The 27,644-nt window shown below is 41.8% G+C and overlaps 5 protein-coding genes across 8 annotated transcripts in view; 3 read left to right on the plus strand and 2 right to left on the minus strand.

Annotated features, from left to right (window-relative positions):
- LOC108631096 (zinc finger protein rotund) overlaps positions 1-16,053 on the plus strand; it is a 90,520-nt gene extending 74,467 nt beyond the window's left edge. Inside the window, exon 6 of the mRNA XM_026818812.1 lies at positions 8,246-16,053. Coding sequence (XP_026674613.1) covers positions 8,246-9,394 — 1,149 coding nt within the window. The 3' untranslated portion in view covers positions 9,395-16,053. The remainder of the gene's footprint in view (positions 1-8,245) is intronic.
- A 290-nt stretch (positions 16,054-16,343) lies between these two features.
- Positions 16,344-21,043, plus strand: Vps11 (vacuolar protein sorting 11). The gene is made up of 16 exons (XM_018034761.2): positions 16,344-16,517; positions 16,603-16,671; positions 16,750-16,923; positions 17,000-17,196; positions 17,271-17,529; positions 17,602-17,756; positions 17,827-18,060; positions 18,125-18,425; positions 18,501-18,689; positions 18,749-18,871; positions 18,935-19,062; positions 19,134-19,346; positions 19,420-19,592; positions 19,665-19,962; positions 20,040-20,347; positions 20,426-21,043. Exons 1-16 carry the CDS (start codon positions 16,503-16,505, stop codon positions 20,851-20,853), a joined length of 3,264 nt encoding a protein of 1,087 aa, XP_017890250.1. The 5' UTR covers positions 16,344-16,502; the 3' UTR covers positions 20,854-21,043.
- A 121-nt stretch (positions 21,044-21,164) lies between these two features.
- Positions 21,165-22,756, minus strand: LOC108631080 (uncharacterized). Its single transcript, XM_018034782.2, has 2 exons — positions 21,707-22,756; positions 21,165-21,640 (listed from the first exon to the last, which is right to left on the minus strand). Exons 1-2 carry the CDS (start codon positions 22,742-22,744, stop codon positions 21,350-21,352), a joined length of 1,329 nt encoding a protein of 442 aa, XP_017890271.1. The 5' UTR covers positions 22,745-22,756; the 3' UTR covers positions 21,165-21,349.
- A 110-nt stretch (positions 22,757-22,866) lies between these two features.
- Positions 22,867-26,273, plus strand: LOC108631069 (activating signal cointegrator 1 complex subunit 2). 2 transcript variants are annotated; one of them, XM_018034771.2, is made up of 14 exons: positions 22,867-22,958; positions 23,072-23,118; positions 23,227-23,304; positions 23,379-23,539; positions 23,616-24,000; positions 24,061-24,281; positions 24,348-24,533; positions 24,618-24,773; positions 24,855-24,948; positions 25,016-25,171; positions 25,230-25,474; positions 25,626-25,743; positions 25,810-25,981; positions 26,057-26,273. In XM_018034771.2, the coding sequence occupies exons 2-14, from the start codon at positions 23,077-23,079 to the stop codon at positions 26,194-26,196; spliced, it is 2,154 nt and encodes a 717-aa protein (XP_017890260.1). In that variant the 5' UTR covers positions 22,867-22,958; positions 23,072-23,076; the 3' UTR covers positions 26,197-26,273. The 2 variants fall into 2 exon arrangements, with proteins under 2 accessions (XP_017890260.1, XP_026674619.1); XM_026818818.1 differs by having other exon boundaries at positions 22,879-22,962.
- On the minus strand, positions 25,506-27,632 carry LOC108631089 (bridging integrator 3 homolog). 3 transcript variants are annotated; one of them, XR_003389950.1, is made up of 5 exons: positions 27,342-27,632; positions 27,153-27,260; positions 26,902-27,076; positions 26,261-26,835; positions 25,506-26,192 (listed from the first exon to the last, which is right to left on the minus strand). XR_003389950.1 is itself a non-coding variant. In XM_018034795.2 (4 exons), the coding sequence occupies exons 1-4, from the start codon at positions 27,347-27,349 to the stop codon at positions 26,326-26,328; spliced, it is 801 nt and encodes a 266-aa protein (XP_017890284.1). In that variant the 5' UTR covers positions 27,350-27,632; the 3' UTR covers positions 25,506-26,325. The 3 variants fall into 3 exon arrangements, 1 of the variants encoding a protein (XP_017890284.1); XR_003389951.1 differs by having other exon boundaries at positions 26,257-26,835; XM_018034795.2 differs by having other exon boundaries at positions 25,506-26,835.
- Positions 27,633-27,644: the final 12 nt, after the last annotated feature.

Below are 27,644 nucleotides of genomic sequence, written 5' to 3' on the forward strand. Positions count from 1 at the left end.
ACATATGATTATATGGCATTTTATTGATGTTGACAAAATCCGACCATCCCAGCGTCGAAACGGCGAACTTTTGAAAAAAAATTTCGTTTTTCCTCAATAACTCCTAAACCCTTGGAGATACGGGAAAATTGCACAAGATCTTTCTTGTAGAGGACGACGAGATCTACAATTTCCATGTAAAACTTTTTCGCTAGCGTCAATATTTAACGAGTTATTGACGAAAAACGAAAAAACAGTTTTTTGCAAATAACTCGTTAACTATTGACGCTAGCGAAAAATTTTTACATGGAGATTATAGATCTCGTTATCCTCTACAAGAAAGGTTATATGCAATTTTCCCGTATCTCCAACGGTTTAGAAGTTATTGGCAAAAAACGAAAATTTCGCAAAATCTGAAGGGGTACCCCTTGGAAAAATCTCGGAAAAATCGAAAATTTTTTTTTGTTGTTTATTATTAGTATTGTTCTTCCGACGTCTGATTTCTTTTTAAAAAATGCGTTTCTAAAGTGCATAAACTTTTGGGATTGACTGTATAGTCAATACATCCTTAAGTTGATGGATCTTAGGGAAATGCGTTCGACGATTAAAGATGATAAATTATATTGCTGGAATTTCTATTAAAACTCCTGATTCGAAATTGAATTCGAAAATCTCCCGTACCAACATTGGATGAAACCATCCGGGGAACCGTATGGGCAAACACGCAACCCCGTTTTGCCTAATTCTATAGTTGAATTCCAGGATACTCGAACCTGTGATTTGGATTTCGTTGCCGGTTCTGCGATCGTCCTGTACGATAGAGCATCCCGACGAAAGGGCCACAAAGCGTCACCGCAAAATCATGAAACGATCTCTATTTACACTCGCGTCTCCCCTCCGAACAAAGACAGACGAACGGGCGGACAGACACCCTTTGAATCGTTTTTCCGTGCACGTGAGTCCCAATGGGTCCCAGATGACGCGTCGCGAGAAGGGGTTGAGGACGAGGGAAAAGCAAAGCATTTTTTCCCGGCCGCGGAGCACAATCGTATTCGCATAAATCGTACGGAAAATCAAGTAGCCCTTCGCTCGCGTGTGTGCCCGATTATGCTCGCACGAACGAGCCCTGGGGATGATTATCATAATAATCGTATAGCGTGTGCGTCACTCGCGTAATTAAAGGTTAAACGATTTTTCCTTATTAATACGAACCGTTGAAAAAAAATCTTAATTACTCTGGCAGTTACGAAACGCGGTTCGTCGTTGTTCCCTGTGGAACATTGGTTTACGTAACATTTTTTAAGTTGAAATTAGGCTAGGTTAATTGGAGAAGGACCGAGTACCTTTCACGATTCGTTCGGCTTATCCAGGAATCGCGAGGACGCTCGCCGCTCACAAAGGGGTAATTAATAATTCCTGGAATAATTAACCGACACGGCCTCCTCCCTGCGCTTTGTCCTCCCCTTTCTGCTCTAGAACCCGTTTCGATTTCAGTTTCGCGTAGAACGCTGCCGCCACGGCGTGTATCATTACCAGCGACGTTCGAGAAACGCTAACAACTGGTAATGACTAGAAACACGATGGCTTGAAAACCTGTCAACCGAGACACTAGTGCTCTCGGTTGCACAATACCGTTCCGGTAAATCGTGCTTCTGGCCGCAAGAATCCGCTTAGTCAGCCTCCCTTTTAACCGGAATAAACGTTCTTCGTAACAATCGCGAGCGTTATGGATACGAGAGTACCTGGCTGTGCGTGTGAACCGAAAAGTTACATTGCCCAACCATTGTTCTGAAGTAGTGATCGATTTCCTCAATTGGCCTTTCTGTTCCAAGGATCGGCGAGTAAGAAATTTCAGAATGCCGACGATCGGTTCGATTGATTTAATCGTTTTAAGGTAGTAATAAATGTGCCTCTTTCGATTAGTCATTCTCTTCTATGAGCTTACGTGGTTTGAGAGACTGAGGGGCCCTCAGGAATGATTGATCTAATTTCCTGTTCCAATTTTATGGAAGTGATACGAATTCACCTCGTATGAAAAATGGCTCTGGCCGGTAAATATTTTCTGTTCGTGGAAGAAGAGTTCCACGTCGACTTGTGGAATGACGAATGGTCGTGGGTCCCCTCGACGGGCCCCTTCCAGGGGCCGAGAGGGCACGTAAAGTGCCTTTTCGAATTTCTCGAGGATCGTGCGTCGGAAGGGCGAGATACGCATAGATCCCGGTAATCTGTCGATTATTCGTCGAGGCAGGAAACATTTGGCAATTTCTCGGCCAAACAGGCCCACCTTTATTCCACTGTATCTCCCCTCTGTTACATTTTTTTTTTCTTTTTTGTTCAGCCTCCGCAACGAAAGCCGGAAATTTGCTCGTGAAAGAGAGAAGAGTGATCGATCGATTTTTTTCACGTTCCTCGAAAACACATTCTTCTTATTCCCGTTGCCCGGTGAATGGGAAACCCGCGAGTTTTCCGATCCGAGCACTCAGAATACTCGCGCCGCGCGCCGCGTTCATCCCTTTTTCTGTTTCAGAAGTCATTCTTTGTTGCACGAGTCGTTTAAAATTATCCAATTAACGACAATGGGTGCTCCATTTTTTGTTATCTGGAAAATTGTTCTACCGAAGAAAGCGCAGTCTCGTTATTTTCCGTACAAAGGTGCTAGATACCGGCGACTTCGCATTTGCGTTCGCCCGGTATTTTCATGCGATTGTACTTCCCGGAACAAACGTTACTCCGGGTCCACGGAAAGCGGAATGGTTAAGTTTATTAAATAATCGACCAAGAATCTCTTTACCTTCCATTATCAGTTCCGTTGAAATCAAAATATTGTGCAGTAAAAATTCGTCTATTCTCACAAGTTCGGACATTATAATGCGAACGTTCGCGTTACAAAAGATAAACGGAACCAGTTCCGTGGCACGAAGTTATCTCGCCGGTGAATACTTTATTTCAAATGTCGTTTGCGAATTGAAGCATCGTCGGTATACGGGAAACGGGTGAAACAAAATTTGCAGCGGCGGTGATGCAATTATCGCGGAGCGTCGAGCCGTGGTGACACGTTTTTCGGCTGGGAGCCGAAAATTTCTATCAACAGGTTGTCACCGGGGCTGGACCGGCGGTTTCCGAACAACCGGAATATCACTTTCACCCCCTGGCTCGCGCTTTCTCTCTCGCCACCGCTCTCTCTCGCCCCGATGGAAATTGATGCGTGGCAGATCGCGTTATTCGTTAAATAACCGTGTCGATTCCGGTGGTCGCTGCCAGAAATCGTTTCACCGAATTTCTCGCGACTGCAATCTCGTTTCGCGGACGGATTACGATTGGACAGAATTGAAAGGCGAAAGGGGGAGAGGAAAAAAAAAAAAGAATGGTTCACGGTTTTGTCATAGTCCTCAGAGCTAGTTTTTAAAACCGAGGGGGCTCGAAGACGAATTCGATGGATTGAATAATTCATGTGTTTGAGTTGCACTTTGTAGAAGTTTGAACTCACGATAATAGTTATCGTCTCCCTGGTAATTCTTCGCAATTAACCATGTCCTCTAGTCTTCGCAGTATATGCTCGAAACCGAATCGAATGTCGTCTCGTAGGGTTGGCGTCATAAACGTTTCCCAGAACGGGATGCTTTAGACGAGCGTCTATACCCCTGAACTTGAAACTTGCTGAAAACGCTGGGGATGCTCGATCGATCCCGCCCGCTATTCTCGTCTCCTAATTATTCTTCTCTTCATAAGTTTGTGTAATAAAGTCAGAGATATAATTTGCCTCGGAGTCGCCTTGCGACACTGACGACTACCGAATGTTCTCTCGCCCGTACCGTCATTAAGGTCGAATATTTAAATTAAATTTACGGGTTCCTGGCCCGAGGCTACGCGTAGGCTCCGTGATGTGGTTAGATCGACAAGATGAATCTGTTACGATCGATCTTTCCGATTCTTCTCCCACCGCGGAGAAATGTTTAATCATATTAAATTGTACGTTCGCATGCTGCAGATTTTTTAATATCTCCGACGATATTTAATACGGGATTAGTGCTTTTTATTATTGCACTTCTTATCTAAGATTCGGAGAATCTCCGCGATAACTTGTAACCTTTCCGAGAGACGTGGAATTTTCGTAAATTATTATGAACACTTTCTGCCAGACGGTTTTTAGAGTCTTATAAATTATTCATGAACGTCCTAAACTCGAGAGAATCTTGAGAATATTGACATCCCGCGATTACTTCCATAGCAACGCGAATTTAATTAGCCATCCTATAATTGAACCCGTTTGTTTTATGCCACGGTCATTAAAAATCAAATTTTTCCACGTTCGCCTTCCACGTGTACCACCACCCCTGCGAAAAATTTTTAATCAAACGCGATGCACAATACTAATTTAAACCGTCCAAAGCTTCAACATTGAAAATTGCGACTGCAAGTAAAAAAAATTATGTAGAACTGTAGGAAGGGAATGGGAAAGCTTAGCTAGTTATCTTAAAGAACTCTCCAATTCTTATGTACTACCTTCCTCAGTGCTAAGTATGTTTCACGACTGAACTTGTACAACGCGCTGTTCGGATCGCCAAGGACCGACTGTTCAGTACGGAGTCTACACTATAACTAACAATTTTTATGTCGTTCGTAACCGCCGAATTTCCGTTCGCGGCTGTCGTCGCCTAGCCGTCAATTCTAACGTCCGACGAGCCAGCCTTCAGAGTTTGCAATATTGTTATAAACATTGTTAATACAATCTACTGTCCAAACAACTTTGAGAGCCTATAGGACATCGAATAAAACTTGTCCCTGTCGACTGACTGAGTTTCTCCAAATTCGAGCGTGGCATCGCGTTGCCAGGAAACTTATTTAGTGTCGTGAGAGATAACTGTTAACGAAGAGAAGAGACAGGAAAAAAAATGACCGCTTTCCTGAGACGATCGATCAAGCTCCCTAACAGTCATCAAGCAACGGTCTATGCCGCGAGAAATTACCGCGAACGTGATTTTCTCTGTTCCTTCGCGCGTCGCACGATGTAAATCGTGGTCGATTAATCAGAGAATTACAGAAGTAACAGCAACGGAGCGAGCCTCGAGGCCACCGCCGCGCTGCGAGCCGTGCCGCGCCGTTTCGCAATTAAAAGTGTTAATTTCTCGCATACTCGCGCCGTTTCGGAATTCGTCATTAGTATTTTTCATTTCCGACACCGACCACCGATTCCTGTCGTTGTCAGCCGTCTTCGAACTCTTTACGCGCTCGTTACGAAGCGCGCGACCCGTCGACTACTGTGCCTTTTATAAATCGTCGTTGAAAAAATTGAAGATGAATGATACTTTGCCATGAGAGGATCGCGAGCACAATAGGCGCTGGTTTGAAACAATCGCGAGAAGATTTCGTGGCAGTTTCCCATTTTTGTACCGCGCATTATTTATGAATCATCGTCCGAGGATACAGGATAGAAATAAAAATAAGGAAACTCCAAGCAGTCCAACGTCTGCTATCAATTAAGAATGTCAATTTGTAAAGCACTGGCGTAATTTGCATCGAACGGAATCGTCCGCCCGTCGTTATAATATATTTTGCGAGATGAGAAGAGCCTTGAGATCCACTAATCGCTCATCCAAGCGCGTTAATAATAATCCTCGCTTAAAGAAATATTTCGTGCGCGATTTCATCGTCAATTTCGCGAATGAATCAAACAGTTGCTTTTTTTTTTTATTCTCCGGCCGATAAAAATTCTTGTTCGCTTAGATAGCCGGGTTAAAATTTGAAGAACTTCTTTATTACACAATGTACTGTTACCATACGCTGGGATCAGTAATGTAGAAAAGGTAATCGTGTCTCGAGAGCGAAACGAGGCGCGGCCAGGGTTAGAAGATATCGCGGAAGAAATTAGTTCAGCAATAAAATTCCATCGGTTCCGTGGAAGCGCCGTTAATTAGCCAGTTTACGATTGCTCCTCTTTATGGCAGCGTTTACGAGTGTTGTTCCTCTTTCGAAGAAAACGACGTCTCTCAGGGGGAAACCGTCGTTTAAAAAAGATCGCCGGAACTCTAATGTCAATGCGACACGTCCGAAAATCTTGTGGAAACCGGATGAATCGATCCGAGACGCGTACGCATCGAGGAGTTTAATCGGAATTGGGCAATTCGATCTGAATTTCCTGCTTGCTCGATTCCTTGATCCTCTTTCGATTAAACCGTGACCGGTCCCCGTGTAAAGAGAGAGGACTGTTTCTAAATGAGGAGAGAACGGCGCGAGGAGGAGAGAAAGAGAGAACGATCGCGTTACGTGGGCCCGAGCGCGAACTTGACACCGGCAAGGACGCGTTTCGAAAGGAGGAAATAAAAAATACTGGTCCCATGCCGTTAAAGGACGTGGCAAGTCAGCTGTTGAAGACGTGCGCAACAGCGATCGCCGAATAAATCACCGAGCGAGAGAACCGAGCCGAGACCAGTCGAGGTCGTCCGTGTACGCTGTACAGTCTCCTGACTTTGGCCCCCGAGGATAGTAAAGAGGATCCTCGCGAGATTCGCGAGACGATTAACGGGATACCCAGTTTCCTATTCGTTGTCCGATCGAGCTTCTCTTCTTCAATTTGAGATTCATTTTTGTCTGCCGTTCGGCCCGACCAAAAAAGCCGGAGATGAAAGGTACTTGGATTTTATTCCAGATTCATTGAGTCTCTCCTTACGTAAACTACTCAAATGAAATATCACTGGATCGCAATTAAATTTTACACCCTGAGAAAGAGAGACGAGCCAGTTGAAAACAGGACGGAGCATCGACATGGAAAAGCGTGATCCTCGGAAGGCCATTTGTGATCCCTGGGCGTGGCAACGAGAAAGGAATCCGTGGTTTTACGTAACAATCTCGAGCGATCCGCGATCGCCGGCCAGGAAACCGGCGCGACGCGACGCGACTGCTGGCGCACACCGTTTCTCGCGTGTCCAAGATAGTTTCCATGGCTCCCGTCGTCCTCCCGGTGCGATACCCTCGTCCCCGTTCGCCGGCCGACCACCGAGAAGTCCGAACACGCATCGGGTCGTAATTTCAGGACGAAATCTCGTGACCCGAGTGAATTACTCGTTGATCTCTTGTCCCTATATGATCCGTTCTGCGCGTATCACCGGAGCGGACGCGAAGAGATCCGAGAATCAGACGATTGGTCGGTCGCGCAATTAAAATGAAATTGGGGAGCGGCGGGGAGCGACGTTAGAGCGTGTATAGACGCGTAACGGACAGTCTAATGAGGATCCGGTGACTCGAAAAAGGCATCTCGCCGAGAAACCGGTTCATCGGGCAGAAATTACCGGGCCCCGCGATCCCGTGGCCGGTTTTCGTGGAACCGGCGGAAGTCGCGCAACTTTGTTTCCACCACGCGAGATAGGGGACCGCCGGAATCCGTTTCCTCCTCTCGGGTATCAATTAGATCGGACAAATTAGAACAGCCAGCCGGGTCAATATTGATACCGGGTCTGAAATCGGGTGGCGCGGCGCGGTAATGAGCGCCGAGGTTTTGCTCTTTTTCCCGACGAAGACGAAGCGGGAGAAGAGAAAAATAAGTGAAAAGTGTAGAAAAAAAGAGGTATTTAAGGCTACCGACGGACGAACTACCGTACAAAGAGAGCCGAGACACACCGAGGGCAGGAACAAAAAGGGGCAGAGAGAGGAAGGCGAAAGACGGACAGAGACGAAATAAAAAGACCTGGAAGGGGGAATTAAGAGAGGAAGAGGGAAGAGGGAGAGCGAGAGAGATCTATGCGGTAGCTAAAGCCAGTCAGTCAGGTATGCCTGCAGGCTAGGCCATGATAGACAAGGCCATCCTCTCCCCGCTTTACACGTACGCTCCGGCTACTGCCAGTCCTCGTTTACATTTATTTATTTATAAATATACCGGCACGGCTAATGCGCCGTCTCGGCACCGGAGCAGAGAGAAGGAGGAAGCGGAGCAACCAGCCGCACGGATGGAAAGAGACCGGACAGTCCAGACGACGATGACGATGGAACCCTTCACCTGTCGATTGCCTCTCTTTCGTTATTCGGTTAATCGCGGCGCAATTGCGATAGAAACGAACCGCCGTCGGAGACCGATCGCGTATCAATGCGAAATTCTCGAAAATAAATAGAAAAGCTTCCTCTTTCGATTTTCATTTTTATTCTAACGACCTTCGAACAGATACGATGTCCGTTGAACAAATACGATTTCACTTTCGACTCGAATATTACGCGTTGATCGTGATTGAAGTCTGTCCGAACGTAATCTGACGGCGTCGATTGATTCTGATTGCAGATATTCGGTAGCAAGGCGGACCTCCAGCTCCACACGCAGATTCACATGCGCGAGGCGAAGCCGTACAAGTGCACCCAGTGCTCGAAGGCGTTCGCGAACTCCTCGTACCTGTCGCAGCACACAAGGATCCACCTGGGCATCAAGCCGTACCGCTGCGAGATTTGCCAGCGGAAGTTCACCCAACTGAGCCACCTACAGCAGCACATCCGCACGCACACCGGTGACAAACCGTACAAGTGCCGGCATCCAGGCTGCACGAAGGCGTTCAGCCAGCTGAGCAACCTACAGAGCCACTCCCGCTGCCATCAGACCGACAAGCCGTACAAGTGTAACTCCTGCTACAAGTGCTTCTCCGACGAGCCCAGTCTGCTCGAGCACATACCGAAGCACAAAGAGTCGAAGCACCTTAAGACGCACATCTGCCAGTACTGCGGCAAGAGTTACACCCAGGAGACCTACCTGGCGAAGCACATGCAGAAACACGCGGAGAGGACGGACAAGAGACCGCCGATAATCGGCACCGGTCTCAGGCCGTCGATCCACGCGATGGCCACCCACCACCAGGACCACTACTGGCCGAAGGTCAGCCCCGACTCGGTGATCAGCGATCTTCACGACCGACTGCCCCATCACCACACCGACTACCATCAGAACCAGAACCCGGAGATGCTGCTGCCAGGCCACGGGCACCGGACTGAGTCCATAGAGAACGACTCCAGGCAGCAGACACCCCAACCGACCGCCAACCACCACCCGAACAGTAGCTCTGCGTTCACGCCGATCTCCTCGATCTCGATAAACTCGATCTCATCGATGCAGCACCCGCTGAACCCATTGAATCACCTCCACTACCCGGCCAGCCATCACCCGGCGTCCAGGCCGTACCTCTACGAGGCGTTCAACTCGACGCAGAAGTCGTCGCCGGCGTCCTCGTCCTCCGGTGTCACATCCGGCACCACCACCAACCAGAACGCGACGTCGTTCCCGAACCAACTCATCAGCCTCCACCAGATCAGGAACTACGCGCATCAACCGAATCTAGGGAATCTGGGCAACCTCGGGAATCTGGGGAACCTGAGCAACCTGAGCAATCTGAGCGCGACGATGGAGAGTCACGCTCTCCTCGGCGGGCTCAAGGATAAACAGTAACTCCGGCCGGTCTTGGAGATTAGGGGCAAAATAATTATTCTATTCGCTAGTTTTCTCCTCCTCGTTTTTTTCTTCTTTTCTTGTTTTTCGTCGTGTACATTTGTTCCTCGCCCACCCGTGTCCCGTTGTTTCTCCATGCTCGAACTTCCGATGACCGACGTTCGAACGACGTCCCACCCGTCACTTTTCTTGTTTCCTCCGCAAGGGTGGCACGTCGAGCGAACCGGTCTTTCTCAGCTTCTCTTCGCATCTCGAAGACCGAGTCGCGCTTGGCGAACGCACGGCTCGTTGGCTGACTCGCGTGCACACAGAACAATGAAGTAGAACATTTTTTTCGAAAATCATCGGCCGACAAGCGAGGCGTTCGTTCGGTCGGACTTGATTATAGTTTTGCGGTGTGTGCGTGTACGTGTGCAAGCATCTTGTTATGGTAAGTACGGTCTTGTCTGGCTCGGCGCTGCGGATGACTACTCGCTCTGGGTTCTCCAGAAACACCAAAATCATTTCTCACTTCATGTGTATTTCATATCTTTATGAGAGTCAAAGAAATTGAATTTTTCTTTATATACGCCTGCATATATTTCCGAAAGAAAGTGCCTTTTATTTATAGTTTTTAGCGTCAAAACAAAAACGTTTCCTAACGTTTGTAATTTTGTGTTGAATCGAAGATGGAAAGAGACGACCGATCGTTTCTTTACGAAAACTGTTCGCGAGTCGAATACAGTTCTTAATCATTTTAACGATCTTCATATTCGACCATCGTAAAACTGCGTGAAACACAAAAGTCTGCTTGTTTCACGTTACGAATAGAGAAAGATTAGAAAGTCCCTGTTCGATATCGCATCGATTGGTTTTACCTCGACCGGCGTGAATTGGCAAAATTGTTCGCGATTGAGCCTTCCGATGCGACTGATCGCTGATTAACTTTCACATTTAGCGTTTAAGTAGAAAGTAGCCCGAAACGAAATAATCGGGCAACGCGTTGTTCCTTGAGCTCGAGTTCCCGTAGCGAATGGTCAGCCAATGAAGAGGACGATCCTGAAGCACTCGACTCTCTTCCCGCACGTTTCCAGCCAAATCTTGAGCTCTCTTTCTCTCTCTCTCTCTCTCTCTCTCTCTCTCTCTCTCTCTCTCTCTCTCTTTTCTTGAGATTCCAAGCGAACGACTCCTCCGGGAATATTCCCCTTCATTTACTGTTATCCTTGTTTAATCCCTGACAGCCTGGTGATCCCATCGCAGCTCCAGTTCATGATTGATCTTGTAGATGTTACAAGTGTTGAGTAGAACGGGGTAGTCTTAGGATGGATCTCAGGAGTTGTCGGTTTATCTGCTTTCTACTTTGCTCGATTACAAAATATCTTTCTACTTAATTCTTTTTCCTATACATTTACCTAGCACGTGAATGTAAACGGAATGCCCTTAATTGATGGCAGAGGGCACGAAGCACTTATCAACAATTAATAAGATTTCTTAAAACAACAACGAAATTTTGTCAATTTTTAAGAAATTCTTCTTGCTCCAGGTATTTTGTAAACCAATTAGAATCAATAAACGATACCGTTTCCAGGACTCCAGAGTCCCAACGAGAACCAGACAAAGCTTCAACGTACACACATTTTCACTAATACCTGAAACACACACAGAATCAGGAACATCTTATTTAAAAGGAATTTGAATCGCAATTTAGGATCGTTTTACACGGTTATGGGAAGGAGTAACGATAAAAATATGTAGAGCACAATACAGGCAGAGAATCGATGGGACCGCCGGCTATTTCGTTGTTTCCACCGTTCGTGCCACTCGGCAGGACTTCGTAAGTGGGAACAGCGAAACAGGAGAAATCGTGTCGTGAAGTAGAGCTATTTTCCAAAGGGGGTGGCTCTCCCCCTCGAACCAGCCCGGGTGCCGGGTGGTGGAAGGGTGGTGGGCGCATCTTTCTGGGTCGAGTGGATGTTTCGCTCGCAACGGGATAATTAACGAAGCGAGCTTGTATGCGTGCGTGTCTGAATGAGCCGGAAACCCGTACATGGTCTCGGGTCTTCTTGCCCGTGTACGCGTTCTCCGTGTCGCGTTCATGCGTGTGTGCACGGGAGTCAGAGAAAAAGAGTGGGAGTCTAAGCATCGCACGCACTTTTCTAAATACTAGTTACACGCGTACTTACTTACACGTTTACGCGAGGGCACAAATCGTGTGAATACCTTGGAGGACGGTGCGAGATGGACAAAGGGAGAGGAGAACGAGCGAGGGAAAAAGGGTTGACGGAGAATTTAGAGTAGTGCCGCGAGACGATGAATGCGAAAGTAGTGGAGATAATAGTGAATTACAGGGGGAATAGAAAAATGGAGAGAGGAAGAGAGGACGGAGTAGAGAGAGAGAGAGAGAGAGAGAGAGAGAGAGAGTGAGATCGGCCCGAGGAAATGGCTTCAGCCGAGCCTCGTGGCTGGTACCGGGCCAGTATTGAGAGAATGGTAGAGGGTGCTATAAAAATGGAAAAGAAAAAAGATAACGAGAGTTGAAACGCGAGGAATCACCGCACACTGGCGCACAGAAAAAGAGAGGAAGAACGAGATATGGAGAGAGGGAGAGAACGGTACGGAGGACCTCCTTTGTACATAGTTATTATATAAATATATAAATATATATATATAAATAAATGAATAAATATTATATATTATTATTATTATTATTAATTGATTAATTAATTGATTGATCAATATTCGGTAGTTGCGTAAGGGAGAGAAAAGAGAGAAAGAGGATATAGACTCTACTGAAGATATTCTAAGTACCTTGTCTAACGAGAAAACAGCGAAAGAGAATACGTGTGAGTGTGTTCAATGCGAATGAATGAATGAACGTGGGAGAGAGGGGAAAGAAGCAAGCAATCGTTGCCCAAAGTTACTTACAATAATGTTCTTTTTTTTTCTTAAGAGGCGCGTTTCCGTGTCTCCGAACGATCCCGACGATCTACCGTTTCCTTCTGCACGTTGAATTTCGCCTTATTTTTCGCTGGTTCTGAACAAGAAATAAAATCGTCTGGATCGATCGGAACCGTTTAGAAAAATTTCAGGCGTGCCGACGTCGAATTGCGAGGAAAGGAAGAAAAAAAGGGGAAGAACATGTGTACTGCGTATAGATAATTTCTTGTTACGGCGTCGCGCGTGTGTCTCGTCCCGTGGATCCTCTCGCGAGCCGATCTGCCCAAGAATTTTTATTTCGACGTTCTCAACCCGCAATAAAATGAGTTCACCATTTTTCGTTTTAAGTTTTATTTCGTTTTGATAGCGTCCAGTCGCTCTTCGGACAGAGTCTGAACGTTCTACCGAATATCTGTTCTGGATACAGAGACGAGAATCCATGAGACAAGACACGTCGACGTCCCACCTGTGCTCAAGTTGTTTAAAAAAAAATACTATTAGTTTGTTACTAAGACGATGAAACGAGCGAATGGACGAGTGACAGGCGACGAGCGAGAGACGTTTTAGGTATGAACGACGACGAAAACGAGAGCGACGGGGGTCAGTTAAGAAGAGCACCGTTCAGGCTTCCGTTTCCTTCGACGTATGTTTTCCTCATTGCGGTATTGTTATGAGAAATAGGAGCGAGACGCGCGAACAACCGAGGGATAGTTCGTTGATTAAAACGCACTAGAAGGGATATGCAAAGTGTTTTTTTCGTTGAAACTGAGAATCGCGAGGGGTAGGGACAGGTCGAAAGTGAAGAATTTTAGTTTTTTCGGGGGTGGTTTAAAATAAAATAGAGCGTCGTCGTGCCCCCGCGCTTTAATTGTGATCTTACTTTCTGTCTATCATTTAGTTTCCATTTGATGATTATTTTATTATTATTTTATTATTATTATTATTAATAATATTATTATTATTATAATTATAATTTCGTTTAATAAACTATCACGTTAAAAGAAGAAACGTTGGTTTATGAAGAAGAGACATGCTGACGATTTTCCTCTGTCACGCCGTCATCTCCGATCTGCATCGGGACACCTCCTCTCTCATCTGCTCTTCACGTGGACGAAGAAGAATCGTGAAGGAATTCCTGTTCCTTTTTTTTTTTCATGTACTGCTTAGTTTTCTTTTCACCGCTGAAATTCGCAGAAAGATGCCGTCCATTATAGTTTCCAAAAGGGGTGCGATGGATCCGACGCTAGTTTCTCAAGCTCGTCGACATTCGACACAAGGAAAGCAAAAACAACGATCCTTCCGTTCCGTGCGCGTAATCGATTCGTTCAAGAAAGTTAATTCATTTTCTAGCAACGAATATTAGAAGCCTGACACGTCAGCTTGTCGAAGAGTTGCAAAGCGGCGCTTGTGAAAAATAAATTATCATTCGCTGACCAGTAATGAATAATTCTCTGATTCGAAGTGAGGAGAGTCATAGAAATCATCACTGCTATGATTCTGTACTCGCTAAATACATGTAACTTCGACAATCTTCTTTCTATCGTATTATTTTTTTTACTTTCGCCGTATACTTTTAGTCGAAACGAGTAGGAAACATCCCTCGAGTCCCTTTAACCCTGAAAGATCGATTCGTTCGTCCCTTCGACGATTCATAAACGTGGTAGTTTCGCTGATACTTAAACATTTCTTATGTTAAAACTATATTGTTAACCGCGAGAACGCGTACGAGAAGATTACTTATTCCCACTATTGATTAATCTTCTCGATTGTGATAGCAATTCGTTGACTGAAGAGTGGAAATTGAAAAGACTGTCTACATTTTGCTTTACCTGTATTACATTGTTAGCGAGGTTCGTGGAACGTTTCTTAATCCTTGATAGGGGTGTGAAATCCGAATGGTTTCAACAACATCCTCCCCGTTCCTCGAGTGCTTCAGGGTTAAAGCGGGCCGTACTTGAAATATTTTTACACTTCACGCTCGTTACGCAACCATTAATTTAAAGCGAGGAGAGAGAGTATGAATGGAACTACACGTGTATCTGTGCGTATGAGCAATAAAATAAAGGAATGAGAGGGAAAGAGCGAATTAAAAAAAAAAGATCGAGAGACTCTCACATAGGCAACGTAAGGAGAACAATATATTGATTATGTATATTGCGTGGTACGAACAGAACTGTGATATTTTATTGTATAAATTTACGGAGAACAAAGAGAAGAGAAAAAAAAAGAAGATGAAGAAAATATGAAGAACAAATGGATATTAATTACGGTAGTAGAAACACACGCGCGGGATATTACTGTATTTTACAAAGAAGTGCATCCTTAAGCCATTTAAATGAAAGGAAAGAAAGAAGGAAGGACGAAGAGAGAAACGCTGTCGTATATAAATAGGTATACGAAGTGCGTGCGCGCGTGACCGGGTATCCCTTTTCGAAGATTGAGTCGCCTCCGATCCCGTGCGAATCGTCGAAGCAGCTTTCGAGCGAGAGAGAAGCTTTTTAATAATCGATAATAACGAATAATCTTCGAAAATGAATAATTAAGAGATAAGTAAGTGTCCTCTGTCCGGTCCATTCTCAACTTCGAAAGGAATACCGGGGCCAGTTCATTTTTTTCTTTTCGGGCCGATCGCGAGGCCCGAGCGTCTAATCGTTTCCTGTTTGTAAAGTATATATATAGATATATATTATAGATATATTATATATGAATTAAATGTTTGATAAGAGAAAGCGTAAAAGAAGAGCGATATGATTAACTGATCCGATTGCGACGTATTCACAGGATGGATTTTAAAGAGAAACACGTACCCAGATACACGCAGAGACAAGGACACGTATACGCGCACACACGGACACTCTGTTTAATAGTTTATATAGGGAGTAAGGAAAAAAAAATGCATACATTGATGAATTACGTCTTGTAAAATGTCGATCACGTTTTTTCGTGCTGCATACACCGAATCATCCCGTGCTCCGAGAACGAAATCGTGAACGAATATCGAAGAACACACACGTTGTGTGTTTCCTAATCCCCCCCGCTAATCGAGCAAGCCCGAGACGTGGAAACGGTCGAGCAAGAGATTGGAAGAATGATTACTGATACAGTTAGGTGATATTGTAATTGTATAGGGAAAGAATGGAAGTAATAGCGTAAACTGCGAACACACCGGTGAATTTTTATTCGTTTGGAGAAATTTTGTCGAACAACGAGGAATATTCCGGCGGCGATTTTACGCGACGACAAATTTGTGTCCCCGTGTTTTCTTTTCCCTTCCCGCGCGACATCGATAGACGTCCGCCGACGAACAAGAAAGAATTTTGGTCCCATCCGTCTGAAGCGACTCTTTCAAATTTACCACGACACATGTAGATAACAATTTTTCCTTAATAAAATACATTGGTTAAAAAAAAAGAAGAAGCAACGGTACAGTATGATTGCAAGAGGAAAAGACCCCTGTCATAGTGGTAAAACGGCGTGATGGAAAGGAGGAGCCGTTTCGTTTAATGAATCGTCACTTTAACGAACAACGAAATATTCCACGTATGTTTTAAGTGTTATGGCTGTTTGATAAAGTAATATTCCCAATGTGGTGTACTTATAAGTCGACTTTCAAAGTTTTTCGCGACCATTTCTTCTTGATCCATTGCGTTCCGAGCAGACAGATCTTGTAAAGCAAATCCCGACCCGTCATGGACATTAGCTGTTCGTCCTTTTTAATAAATATACCAGAACTTACGTCTCCGCCGAGTCTTTTATGATTCCTATTGAATTTCAATTTGGATTAAAAATTATCCTTTTCATTCTCTCTCAATTGATACACCAAAGCATTTAATGTTCTCTGACAACGTGATTTTAAAGTGCGGGAGACATCGAATTCGAATTTGAATTTGCGGCTCAGATGTCGCACGATGTCGAGAAGTGTTTCAACGATATCTAGATTGAAACGCGACAAACTTCTCCCCATGATGCCATAGGAAATGCTTTTATTTTCATGGCGCACGCGTACTTCGAGAGATATGTCACGATCAGCTGATAATATAGGTAGTAGTGGGAAGAGCGAAAATGGCCAGCGTGCGAGTGATCAACTCCGTTGTCAGGTAACTGTCAGAAGACATACCTCTGTTCAACTGTGAACACACCGGATAGACGATATTCTCCCGCAAATGTTTAGATAAACGATCAACATTACACCATGGCGTTTCTCGAGGTCAGTCTCACTTTTTGGTAGTCTTTCCGCCGCGACGATAACCTCGACCACGACGCCGTGACACACGAGAATATTTCTCTTTCAGTGGCGGAGGTTCAATTTCTTCGACCTCAAAAAAGAAGTCGATGCCGGGAAGGTTGCCAAGGCGCTCGGCGTAAGTTTCGTGAATTCAGACTCGATCAATTTCTGAGCAGCGCGAGTTCATAGCTGTATCATGCATTTCGTTGATTAGGAGGCCCAAGTGACGGCAGCCACCAGCGGTAATGGGAACTTAGTGTTCGGGGACGACACAGGCAATGTGCATTTAGTGAACAGGACCTACGACGTCACCACGTTTCGCGCGTACGAGATCACGTTAACTCTAGCACAACAAGTTCAACATTCCACTTTCTTATTCACAATTGGTGTTAGTATTCTCATAGGTCCACAGTCACTACAGCGGTGCTTCTTACTTATCGTCTTACTTATCATATGTATCGTAGGAAGATGAGCCAGGTTGTAATCCTACAATAAAAGTTTGGAATTTGGCTAAGCCAGACAAGCAGGGCAATCCAACATGCGTCCGTATCAGTAGAGCCATACCTAGTTACAGAGCGGTTCCTGCGACTGCTCTGTGCGTGCACACTAGTCTTACGTTAATGGCTGTTGGATTTGGAGATGGTTCCATCATGCTGTATAGGTAAAACTGAATTATTCAAAACGAGCTTGCCCTAATTTTTCAACAGTTTTCAATACGATGATTCTATTATCTAGGGGCGATTTAACTAGAGAAAGAAAGAACAAGATAAAAGTGTTGAAGGATACTAATGTTTCTATCACTGGTCTAGCAATAAGATCCACTAGCAAACAAAACCACTTATTTGTTGCTACACCGAATAGTGTATTTCTATACAATGTTACTCTTAAGGATAAAGAATTTAAGTCTCCCTTGGACACTATGGGTTGTGCCAGAAAGTGCAGTGTTCTCGCCGAGTCGATGCAAGACAGCCATTTCATGATCGGCCGAAACGACGTAATAATATTAACAGAATTTCTATATAAAACGTCTAACTACCTTTTTGCTAATAAACTTGTATTACATTAGGCAATTTATTGTTATACACCAGATGGTAGAGGTCCTTGTTACGCAGTAGAAGGTCAGAAAATAATGTTAGAATGGTTTAGGAGTTATTTAGTTATTATAGCTAAAGAAGCCGCTAACGTTCCGAGAACGTCGACGACCATTTCGGCAAAGCCAAGGTAAAAGAGTTCTATACATTCGCGCTTCTTAAATTACTTAAGAATACATTCTGAAACTGTCTACGTTTAGTACCATAGAACCGATACCGCCAGGAGTAGATAAACATGTGATTACAGTTCTTGATATACAGAACAAGTTCATTGTTTTCTCTGCGCCAATGTTGTCCGTGCAAGCTGTTTTATCGGAATGGGGTGGATTTTTCATACTGAGCGGCGATAGTAAACTATATCATCTGGATGAGAAAGATTTACAATCCAAATTAGCATTACTCTTCAAAAAGAATTTATACGACGTATCGATAAGGTATGTGCACGGATTTTTAACAAGAGCCGAGAAAAACGCATCGATCAACGTATGCCGTATACAGGATAGCCAAAAATCAACAGTACGACGCTGAAGGGCTGGTTGATATATTTCGACAATACGGAGATCATCTGTACTCGAAAGGGGATCATAATGGAGCGATAGAACAATATATTAAAACGATTGGGAAATTAGAACCATCGTACGTAATCAGAAAATTTTTAGACTCCCAACACATTGATAATCTAACGACTTATTTGCAAGCTCTGCATAAAAATGGGCAGGCGACAGAAGACCATACTACTTTATTATTAAATTGCTACACGAAACTTAATCATACGGATAAGTTGAAAGAGTTCATCATGGTAAATGATCACGAATTTGTACATAAACCTCTGATCGTTGATCCAATGTGTATTATATTAAGTAACGTGTCTTAGACGAAAGACAGGGAGGTGGATTTCGACGTCGAAATCGCAATAAAGGTTTGCCGACAAGCATCGCCGGAAGATGCCCTGTTGTTAGCGCAGAAACACGGTCGTCACGAATGGTACCTCCGGATCCAGATAGAAGATAAGCACGAGTACAAAAAGGCATTAGAATACATGGCAACTCTGGAGTTTGAAGAAGTACGTCCTCGTATTATTCAAATCTTTATTCTGTTCATTAATTGTGGACAATTTTCTAGGCAGAATCGAACATGAAGAAATATGGTAATATCCTCATAGAAAATGTGCCAAACGAATCGACGCAATTTCTAAAAGCTTTGTGCACCAATTATAGGCCTTCGAATAAACCGCTTGTAGACCAGGTAGGGTTTAAATAAGTTCAGTTGTCAGAATGAACGTTAATCTTGATATTTCATTCGAAATAGGAAACTTTAGATGGTACCGTGGACCAACATATCGATAAGGCTAATCCCGAAGATTTCATTCACCTCTTCTTAAATAACTCTGAACGTCTGGTAGAATTCTTAGAGCACTTGGTAAAAACAGATACCAAGTTAGTATATCCTTATAGAATGTCAAAATGTGACTTGTGTTTCTTTATAAATCAGATGTTTTGATATACAGATGGAGCACTCTCGTCTATAATACATTGGTGGAGCACTATCTCCATGTTTGGTCAGCTTTAGACAATGACGGAGCGAAAATGCAATACGAGCAGAAAATTGTTCGACTCTTACAAAATTCGGAGGCTACTTACAACAAAGATCAGATATTAATTCTGTGCCATCAACATAATTTCAGACGAGGATTACTGTTTCTTTACGAGGAGAATAAACTGTACGTTGAATAATTTGCACGGTCAGCGATCATGTTTCGAGATATCGTTTCATCTGTTAATATTTTTTAACAGATATCAGGAAATATTGCGATTCCATTTACGAGAAGGTGACAGCGATCAGATTTTAGCTACGTGTAAACGATTCGGACATCAAGATCCGAATTTGTGGGTTCAGGCGTTATGGAGCGTCGCAAGGAATAAAGAAGCACCGGCCAAACTTCTCGCAGACATATTAGCTTACATAGGTACCTTCAGAGCTTTGTTTAATTTTAATTCGTATGTATATAAAGCGTAGCTAAAAAATAAATTTTTCGTAGCACAAGAAAGACTTCTGTCACCACTGATGGTGATCGATGCTATCTCTACTTCGCTTTCGTGCACGTTAGGAGATGTAAGAACGTACTTAAACAGCGTGTTAAAAACGGAACACAAGCAGACGCAAGTAGATATAGAATTAACCGAGAAGTATCGAACGGATACCCAGAAGATACGAGAACAAATAGAATCGATTAAAAATAGCACGATAATCTTCCAAGGATCGCGTTGCAGTGCATGTCATCATCAATTGGAACTGCCATCGGTACATTTTATGTGTCAACATTCGTACCATCAACAGTGAGTTCAATTTTGTACCGCCTACATGTGTATATCTCAAATATTATGATTGACACTCATTTCTATCAATATGGTAGCTGTTTCCAAAGCTTCTCGGAAAACGAAAACGAATGTCCGGCCTGCCTACCGATTAATAAAAAATTGCTGGACATCATAAAAGCGCAGGAACAGTCTCGAGATCTCCACGAAACGTTTCATAGTTTATTAGACCGAGCTGAAGACCCGTTCTCTTTGGTCGCCGACTATTTCGGTCGCGGTGTCTTTAAAAAGTTGATGGTGATCACCGATAACGATAAGTCGATGAAGTTCCAGGAACAAAAATTGAACTATGGACCAGGAGCGGAAGCTAGGATAAGATTAATAGAAGGGAAGAATCCAGCTTCAGGTATACAGATCCGTAATTGATTCTCTTTTAAACTCCTCGCATTGTGCTTTTAATTACAAGTTAAATGTTTCGCTTCAGGGAAAACAGAAACTCGTCGTCCTTACGATAATCTCTCTACAACGGCAGATGATCGTCTACGATCATTTCCCAAAACTGATCTGTATACCTCGTCGTTAGAAGCGAATATCTCTGGCAGCGGCAGTGGTATATCGACTCCGCGAGGCAACTCGAGGAAAGCTTCGCCAGTGCCTATAAGAGAGGCTCGTATTCTAAATAGCATAACACCCAAATCTTCACCTGCCAAGTCTTTTGTACCACCGAAAACACCGATCGTAGCTTCCAATCCATTCGAGGTGGACGACTACGACGAATCGAAGAACCCGTTCTCCGAAGAGAAAGATGACGATGATGATACTAATCCCTTTAAGAATGACGACGACACGAATCCTTTTAAAGATGACGACGACGACGAGTATAACAAGAACTTGAATCCTTTTGGTACATAAATTGCATTTATTCCATTTAACTGAATTACTAAGGTCGTGAATAGTCAGTGAATCACGCGTTATTAACGATTAACGAAAATCGTCTCGGCTTCTGAACAAAGAGATTATAAACCACCCACATATATAAACTTGTAAATCGATTGCATAAGTTCAGTTCAGCTTTTATCAGTATAATCCTAGTTAAAGGATACGTCTGTTAGTCAGTCCAACTGTATCACGAATTTTATATTACTTTTTCCATTTTCTATGTACATCTTATGAAAAACGTACATACATACGGTGCTTTACGTAACTTGTAAAATGAAACGCTATATTCACGGTAACGAAAAATTAAACATACATTGATTGTATATATTTATTTATATATCGTGTTTATTTCACAAAATATCTATTTATCCAATGAGTATTAAAAAGGTCTTTACATTTTACGAGGAGTAAATGTTTCCCAAACAATTAATAAATATTACTTACGCCTAAAAGGTACAATATCGTGCAGCTATGTATGTTCTAGTATGTGCTTCCATTCAGATATTTGATCACTTATTCTAAAGGCATTCCAATTATTCGCGGTTTCCGTGATCCGTGGTTTCGCAAACACGGCGGTGCGGTACTCTTCGGTAGGTACCGGTGTAAAAAAGTCAGACAACATCGGTACAATGTCCCTTTGCCTTGGCTCAGGATCCTTGCTACGAGTTAATCTACTTGGTAATTGATTTTCATCTATACTTAGATCCACCAGATTCTTATAGACGGCCTCGTCAAGTGGAAAGTCTAAGGCACTGGAAACCTACAAAAAAAAATCGATTTTATGCTGATCTTGCATACATAGGCCCTCCCTCGTTTCGTTTCATACCTTTTCGTTTATAAGATTTTTATACACAGGTAGTAAGTGATCAACGTCAGGTACAATTCTTTGCTTTTTAACTTCGTTTAATTTATTGATTGTACACATAATTGAATTATATTCAGGTCTTGCCAATTTGTCCCCAGATATAATTGGTTTTACATTAACGTTTTCGGCGGTCTCAGAAAATTTTATATCACTCTCCTTTTTGTGTACTACCCCTGGACCAATATAAGCCTGTATCTTAGGACCAATAATATTTCTTATAACAGTCTTCTTAACAGCTGGAGTTTTTACTTTCTTTGGACTTTTACTGTATTTGTAACAAGGCATAACATCGACAACCTTAGATTTAGATATTGTATGCTTTTTGGTTTTAACTGAGACAGGTGTTTTATTACTGAGATTTGAATTCTTTTTAGTAGTATTAACAGAAGACAGTCGAGCTTTGTGTTTCAAAATTTCTGAGTCTGAGGATCTTTTAGTTGACCCTTTAATGCTTTTCTTAATTGCTCCTGTTTTATTTTCTTTACTCTCTTCATCTTTTGTACTATCTGTTCTTGGAAGATTACTATTATCTATTGCTGGTCTAATTGACTTCTTTATCTTTCTGTTTTGTTCGACCAAAGAGATATCTGTATCACTGATGGAGGAATCAGCTTTGGGCGTATAGATATTTTTACAATTCGCTTTAATATTTTGAATATTATTAGCATCGTTCAAGGGTGTATGACTCTCTATTTCAATACAATCTTTATTCAGGGATTGTGAAGTTCGAATCATTTTTGAGGAAACAGCTGATGAATTTGTTTTCATTGCGTTATTAATCATTTTCGAATCGTTGCTCGCTCTATTAGTAGGTGATTCATTTAATTTGATCAATCGAATATCTTTGTCGAATTTTACATTACTTAGAATCTTCGGTTTAATCATTTGTTTAACATCTTTCGAGATGTTCGTATCTTCTGGTGCTTTTGTTAATTCGCTGTTGTCATTTTGACAGAAACGAACTTTCGGTTTAACAAAGAATTTTGTGCCTTTGGACATTGTTTGCAAATGAAATACGAAAATGTCAAAAACACGGCTACACAAGAAACGAATCTATTTATAACCTTTATCTTAGCAGAGGTTTTGAATAGTATCAAGCAACTGTTAAACTAAAACCATAAAAAATCTTACTCCATTCGTTCATGAATTTAAAATGCTCGTTCTCCGGGATTTCCCGCAGTATCAAATGTTTCGCGATGTGCAACTTTTACGGGTAGGTTAGTAATGGAAGGAGGATCGCACTTACCGCACGCATTGTTGTAATCGGAATTTGTTTAAAAATTGATTATACGCTATTGCAATTGTCTAATTTGTTATATTCAATAGTATTTATGACGAAGAATGTATCATATGCGAACATGGAGGCTTATCAGGTAATTCTTCGTCGAATTCTTTTTATTCTCAGTCGTAAAATCGTTTCTTGCTACGAGGTTAGAGAAGAACAGATTTGACAGTAAGCTCATATCGTATTTGTTTATTAGAATCCGAATAATTTGCCATTGGAGGATCTAAAATTGTCCGTCAGGACGGATGGTGTTACTGAAAGTATTGATGCTCTGGTACGTTGATCTCAATGAAGAGACAGCATGTATCATATGTGTAAAATAAAATATTTTCATACTAATAATTTTAGAGTAAATATTGGGCAAGCGATTATATCTTCTTACACTATGAAACACCTCAACTGTATGACGAGGATGGGAATGAAATTATGGGAGCAAAAGAACATTGGATGGAAGTCGTCAATAACATGATCGAAGACATGAAATGGTTACTCTGTCTCCCATATTATAAGTAAGAGCAGCAATAGTGTTCCTTAACATATATTTTTCATGCATTACATCATTATTCCTGTGTACCTTTTATTCAGATTCTGGTCGAACGTCATATTCAATAACTCGATACTAAACGCATTAGTATCTTTCCTACAAGATGCTCCACCATTCTACACGATAGAAAATTTTTCAAACTATCCAGACATGCTGGAGCTCTTAGAGACGCTGAGTCATTATGTACTCGTGGTTTTCACAAGACTTATTACGAATAAGGAAAGCAAGATTGAGTATATGAGCAATGCTTATTTTGGAACTTTATTGTACGAAAATTACGTATTCACAATACCAATCATCTTCGATCTCTGCCAGCTTTACGGTCGGGAAAATGAGAAAGTCGTCAGGCACATACTCAGAGATTTATTTACGTTAGAACCGCGGTACAACGATGATCTCAAGAGAGCTGTTCCTTGTCTTATAGAGGTGATGGATTCACGTATTTGTAATACTTGATCGTTCTTCTAATCGATGTTATTATTTTAGGCTTATGAAAACGTTGAACAGAAGTTCAACAATGATCCTACCCATTGTACTAACGAAGCAGTTTCGTTATCGAATCGTCCAAATAATGCCAACGAACTTACATTATTTAAGTTGGAAGACATGATACTGTATGTATTAGATATATCGTCGACGATTAATGCGTTTTTGAAAAACCATGTTCTTGCAATTAATATATTTCACAGAGAAGAGTTTATGAACAAGTAAGCAATGTATTCCTTACGTATCGATTTATACTAATTGTTTCTAATCATGCTAACGTTTATTAGACTTGTTAAAGTATACGAAAGCACAATTCCAGAGATGTATAGAGCATTATGTCAGTTAGCATACAACGATGAAAATATGCCAAAATACATGGAGTTGAAACATCGTTTGAACGTAACAAGAATTGAAATTCTATCTTTATTCCGGGCTATTATATACGAACCGATCTTGAATCTTCAGGCAAATTTGTAAGTTCATAAATATTTCAGTTAATATATTTATTACGTGCATAGAGAGTATTTGAACATATATAATTGTAATGTTGTGTTTAGAACTACGATAGAAGAGACAGCGATAAAGAAGGAGATCGATGATTACCTTAATTTATTGTCCAATGCAATTTCTGAAAAAGAATTTATTACAGATTACGATCAATTCTATCCTGTTAAAACAGACTTAAATACGATATCGAATCTTTGTCCTGAAATGTATCCTTCTTACAACGTCGCGTAATTATAATCACAATGATTAACAAACTATTCTCTAAGGAATACTTAACGAATATTCAGTGATACGATAAAACGTGATTACATATTGCAATCACTCGACACAATTGGGAAATGCAGTGACAATCGGCTTAGTATTATTTCTAACAACATAAATGTAAGATCTAAAAAGAAATTACTTTCCATAATCCTATAAAATTGTTGTAACACTTATTTTCTCATAGGAAGCCGGACCGAGTGGTGTTTTAAGTCGGACAACGATACCCAAAGCCGATACGAAACCTACTAAGAAACAGAACGAAGATAAATCCGTTGAAATAGCTTGTCTCGTATCTGCAGTTAAAGACATTTTTTATGACTTGGATGAACATTTTATCAAAGTAATTATTCTGTTATAAAATCAAGTGCAAACATATTTTATGAAATTTCGTTTTACAGCTATGCTTGGATCATTACAAGAACGATACGGAAGCTGTGATAAACGCCGCGTTAGAAGACAATTTGCCGCTTGAATTAAAGAAAATTAGAGATTCTCAAAACGTTCCACAAGAGATCTTCGTAAACGAGGATTTAGCTCGCGGTTTTGAGACATTGAACGTGAACGATAATTACAATTACGAGAACGATGTTCACGTTAAAACTGAAAAGATCATAGAAATACCCAAAGACTACATAACTAAAAAGTAAGTATCGATGGAAGATAATTATTCTTGATTATAAACGTAACATAAAAAAATATTTATTTCTAACAATAACAATTACATGTATTGAGTAATGATTATACAGTACATTCGTTTGAACAATTTGACGACTAAAACAAAATTCACTTTACAGTTACAGTCTGATCGCAGATGTTTACGATGACGAGTATGACGATACATACGACGATCGTGATACGAATGCGCAAGATGATTCTATTGAAGTAGATTCCAGACCATTTACTACACCAAGAGTTCGTATTCACATAATTGATGTTATTTCAATAATAACAATAGTAATTAGCAAACAATAACTTTAGGTCTTCTGGAAGAAGCAGAAAGTTGAAACTGCGGAGAACTCTGATTCAGAGGACGAAGAGATAAAGGGCGAGGCGAATGGAAAAGATCAGTTTGTACAGAATCCGGAAGAAGTACGTGCCAAAGCAGAACAACGAAGGCAAGCGATGCGAGGCAATAAACCGAACGTAATCGGTAAGTTTATTTTCATTTCCGTCATTGTACGAATCGTGTAGTACAAAAATAATGTTTTCACACGTCGCTGCTCAGGCGCACCCAAAGGTCGAGGGCAAGAAAAGGATGTTCTGTACAACAGGCAACAGAAGAATACCCAGAAGTCGAAACGTGCAAATCATAATCGCCGCACTGGTGCCCAATGGAAACGAAATCAAGGAATGGTTCCATCCTAAGTTTATGTATGCTTTTTTAATATCAATGTAAATACTGCCATGTGATAAATACATTCGTACCTACGTTAACTTCTCAATGTTTCCAACACGTAAATTATCGTTTAATTATTCGTAGAATTGTTTTGATTCTCAGTGATCTTTAACGATGGTGAGAGCTCTTATTCTATTGATTTGATCGCTCACTATTGTTTGATATTCTTCCTCAGGTATCATAGCGCTGGACGGTGATCCCGCAGCGTTTGGTAATGGCATTAGGTGGGTAAATAAATGCGTGCTACTTCCGTAGTAATCCAATTGTATCATGATCAAAGCTTGTACACTCGGTTTAATGTATTCTAATCTCTTCTCTAGAAACGTAGGCAACTCTGAAAGTAATTGAGCGTGTACAGTTTTCAACTCCTTGGCAGCTGCTTCTTCCATTCTGCGTTCTCTTTCCAGTTTCGCGATATGACTAGCAGTTCTATCCTTCTTCTCTTGCAACTTTTTCACACGATTGTAAGAGCACTTCCAAACGGCTACCAGTTCCTCGCGTTTTGCTATCGCTACAGCGATCAAAACAAATTCATCTCGCAACTTTTTCAAAGGCTCTATGAAAGTTTTCTGGCAAAGAATGGACATCTCTTCCACGGTTTTTCCGATCTACACGTACAAGCAAAATTTTGTATCATTTACAATTTGATACGAACGACTAATAATGGATCTTACCTGTGTCGTGACTGAATGATAGTCCTCCACGACTTTTCTAAATTCATTATCGAAATGTGCCAAGCCACAAGTCGTCAGATTGTACGTTAATCTTTGGTCAGACTTGTCCAGGTACATCACAGCTTCTACATATTTTTTCATTTCCTTTATCAACTTCCTGATTGTATCCTCGACACTTCAAAAGTAATTAGACCATTTTTAAGACAGAGCAGAGTTAATTGAATATAATTGTACTAATAAACGATACTTACTAAATAAGCCTCTGAACTGCAATATCCAGTTCTCTATCCTCTGCGTGAGTCAAAAGAGGTGGTACCGGAGTAGGTCTTTGAGTTATATGATTTTTCTTTAAAGGATTCCTACGTGACAATACCGTTTGAATAATCACTGCGTCAGCAGAATAGGTTAGCAGCCAATTATGAACCATGTAATTTGCTTACCACGTCATATTGCCGCTTAAATTCACAGAATCATTATAAGAGTATTTCACTGTTTAAAAGTAATTAATTCGTGAACGAATAATTGTTTTCGCTACTTTTGGAAACATCGGAACGACGTGTGTTTCCTTTTGGACGTTTTATCTGGTATAAGCCAGATGAGGCTGTAGATAAAACAGTCCACGTGATTCCACATTTAGACATACTATTTATTGTTTTCAATCAACACTTTCACAATTCAAGCAGTTCTTAAGAACCAGTCTTTTCTCATTAATTCAAAGTGTTTACATCTGGTCATAATCATCA

Source organism: Ceratina calcarata, unplaced genomic scaffold (assembly GCF_001652005.2).
Source record: "Ceratina calcarata isolate Rehan_Ccalc_2016 unplaced genomic scaffold, ASM165200v1 scaffold145, whole genome shotgun sequence".
NCBI lineage: Eukaryota > Metazoa > Arthropoda > Insecta > Hymenoptera > Apidae > Ceratina > Ceratina calcarata.

Bases quoted from the DNA above. Each gene is read 5' to 3' on its own strand.
- Vps11 (XM_018034761.2), top strand. The intron at 16,672-16,749 runs GTAAGTTTCGTG...TTCGTTGATTAG, and splicing joins AGGTTGCCAAGGCGCTCGGC to GAGGCCCAAGTGACGGCAGC. The intron at 19,593-19,664 runs GTACCTTCAGAG...AATTTTTCGTAG, and splicing joins AGACATATTAGCTTACATAG to CACAAGAAAGACTTCTGTCA.
- LOC108631080 (XM_018034782.2), bottom strand. From the start codon at position 22,744: ATGTCCAAAGGCACAAAATTCTTTGTTAAACCGAAAGTTCGTTTCTGT. The intron at 21,641-21,706 runs GTATGAAACGAA...TTTTTTTTGTAG, and splicing joins AAAATCTTATAAACGAAAAG to GTTTCCAGTGCCTTAGACTT.
- LOC108631069 (XM_026818818.1), top strand. From the start codon at position 22,899: ATGCTCGTTCTCCGGGATTTCCCGCAGTATCAAATGTTTCGCGATGTG. The intron at 22,963-23,071 runs GTTAGTAATGGA...TATATTCAATAG, and splicing joins TGTGCAACTTTTACGGGTAG to TATTTATGACGAAGAATGTA. The intron at 23,119-23,226 runs GTAATTCTTCGT...TTTGTTTATTAG, and splicing joins CGAACATGGAGGCTTATCAG to AATCCGAATAATTTGCCATT.
- LOC108631089 (XM_018034795.2), bottom strand. The intron at 27,077-27,152 runs GTAAGTATCGTT...TTACTTTTGAAG, and splicing joins GCAGTTCAGAGGCTTATTTA to TGTCGAGGATACAATCAGGA. The intron at 26,836-26,901 runs GTAAGATCCATT...TTGTACGTGTAG, and splicing joins ATCATTCAGTCACGACACAG to ATCGGAAAAACCGTGGAAGA.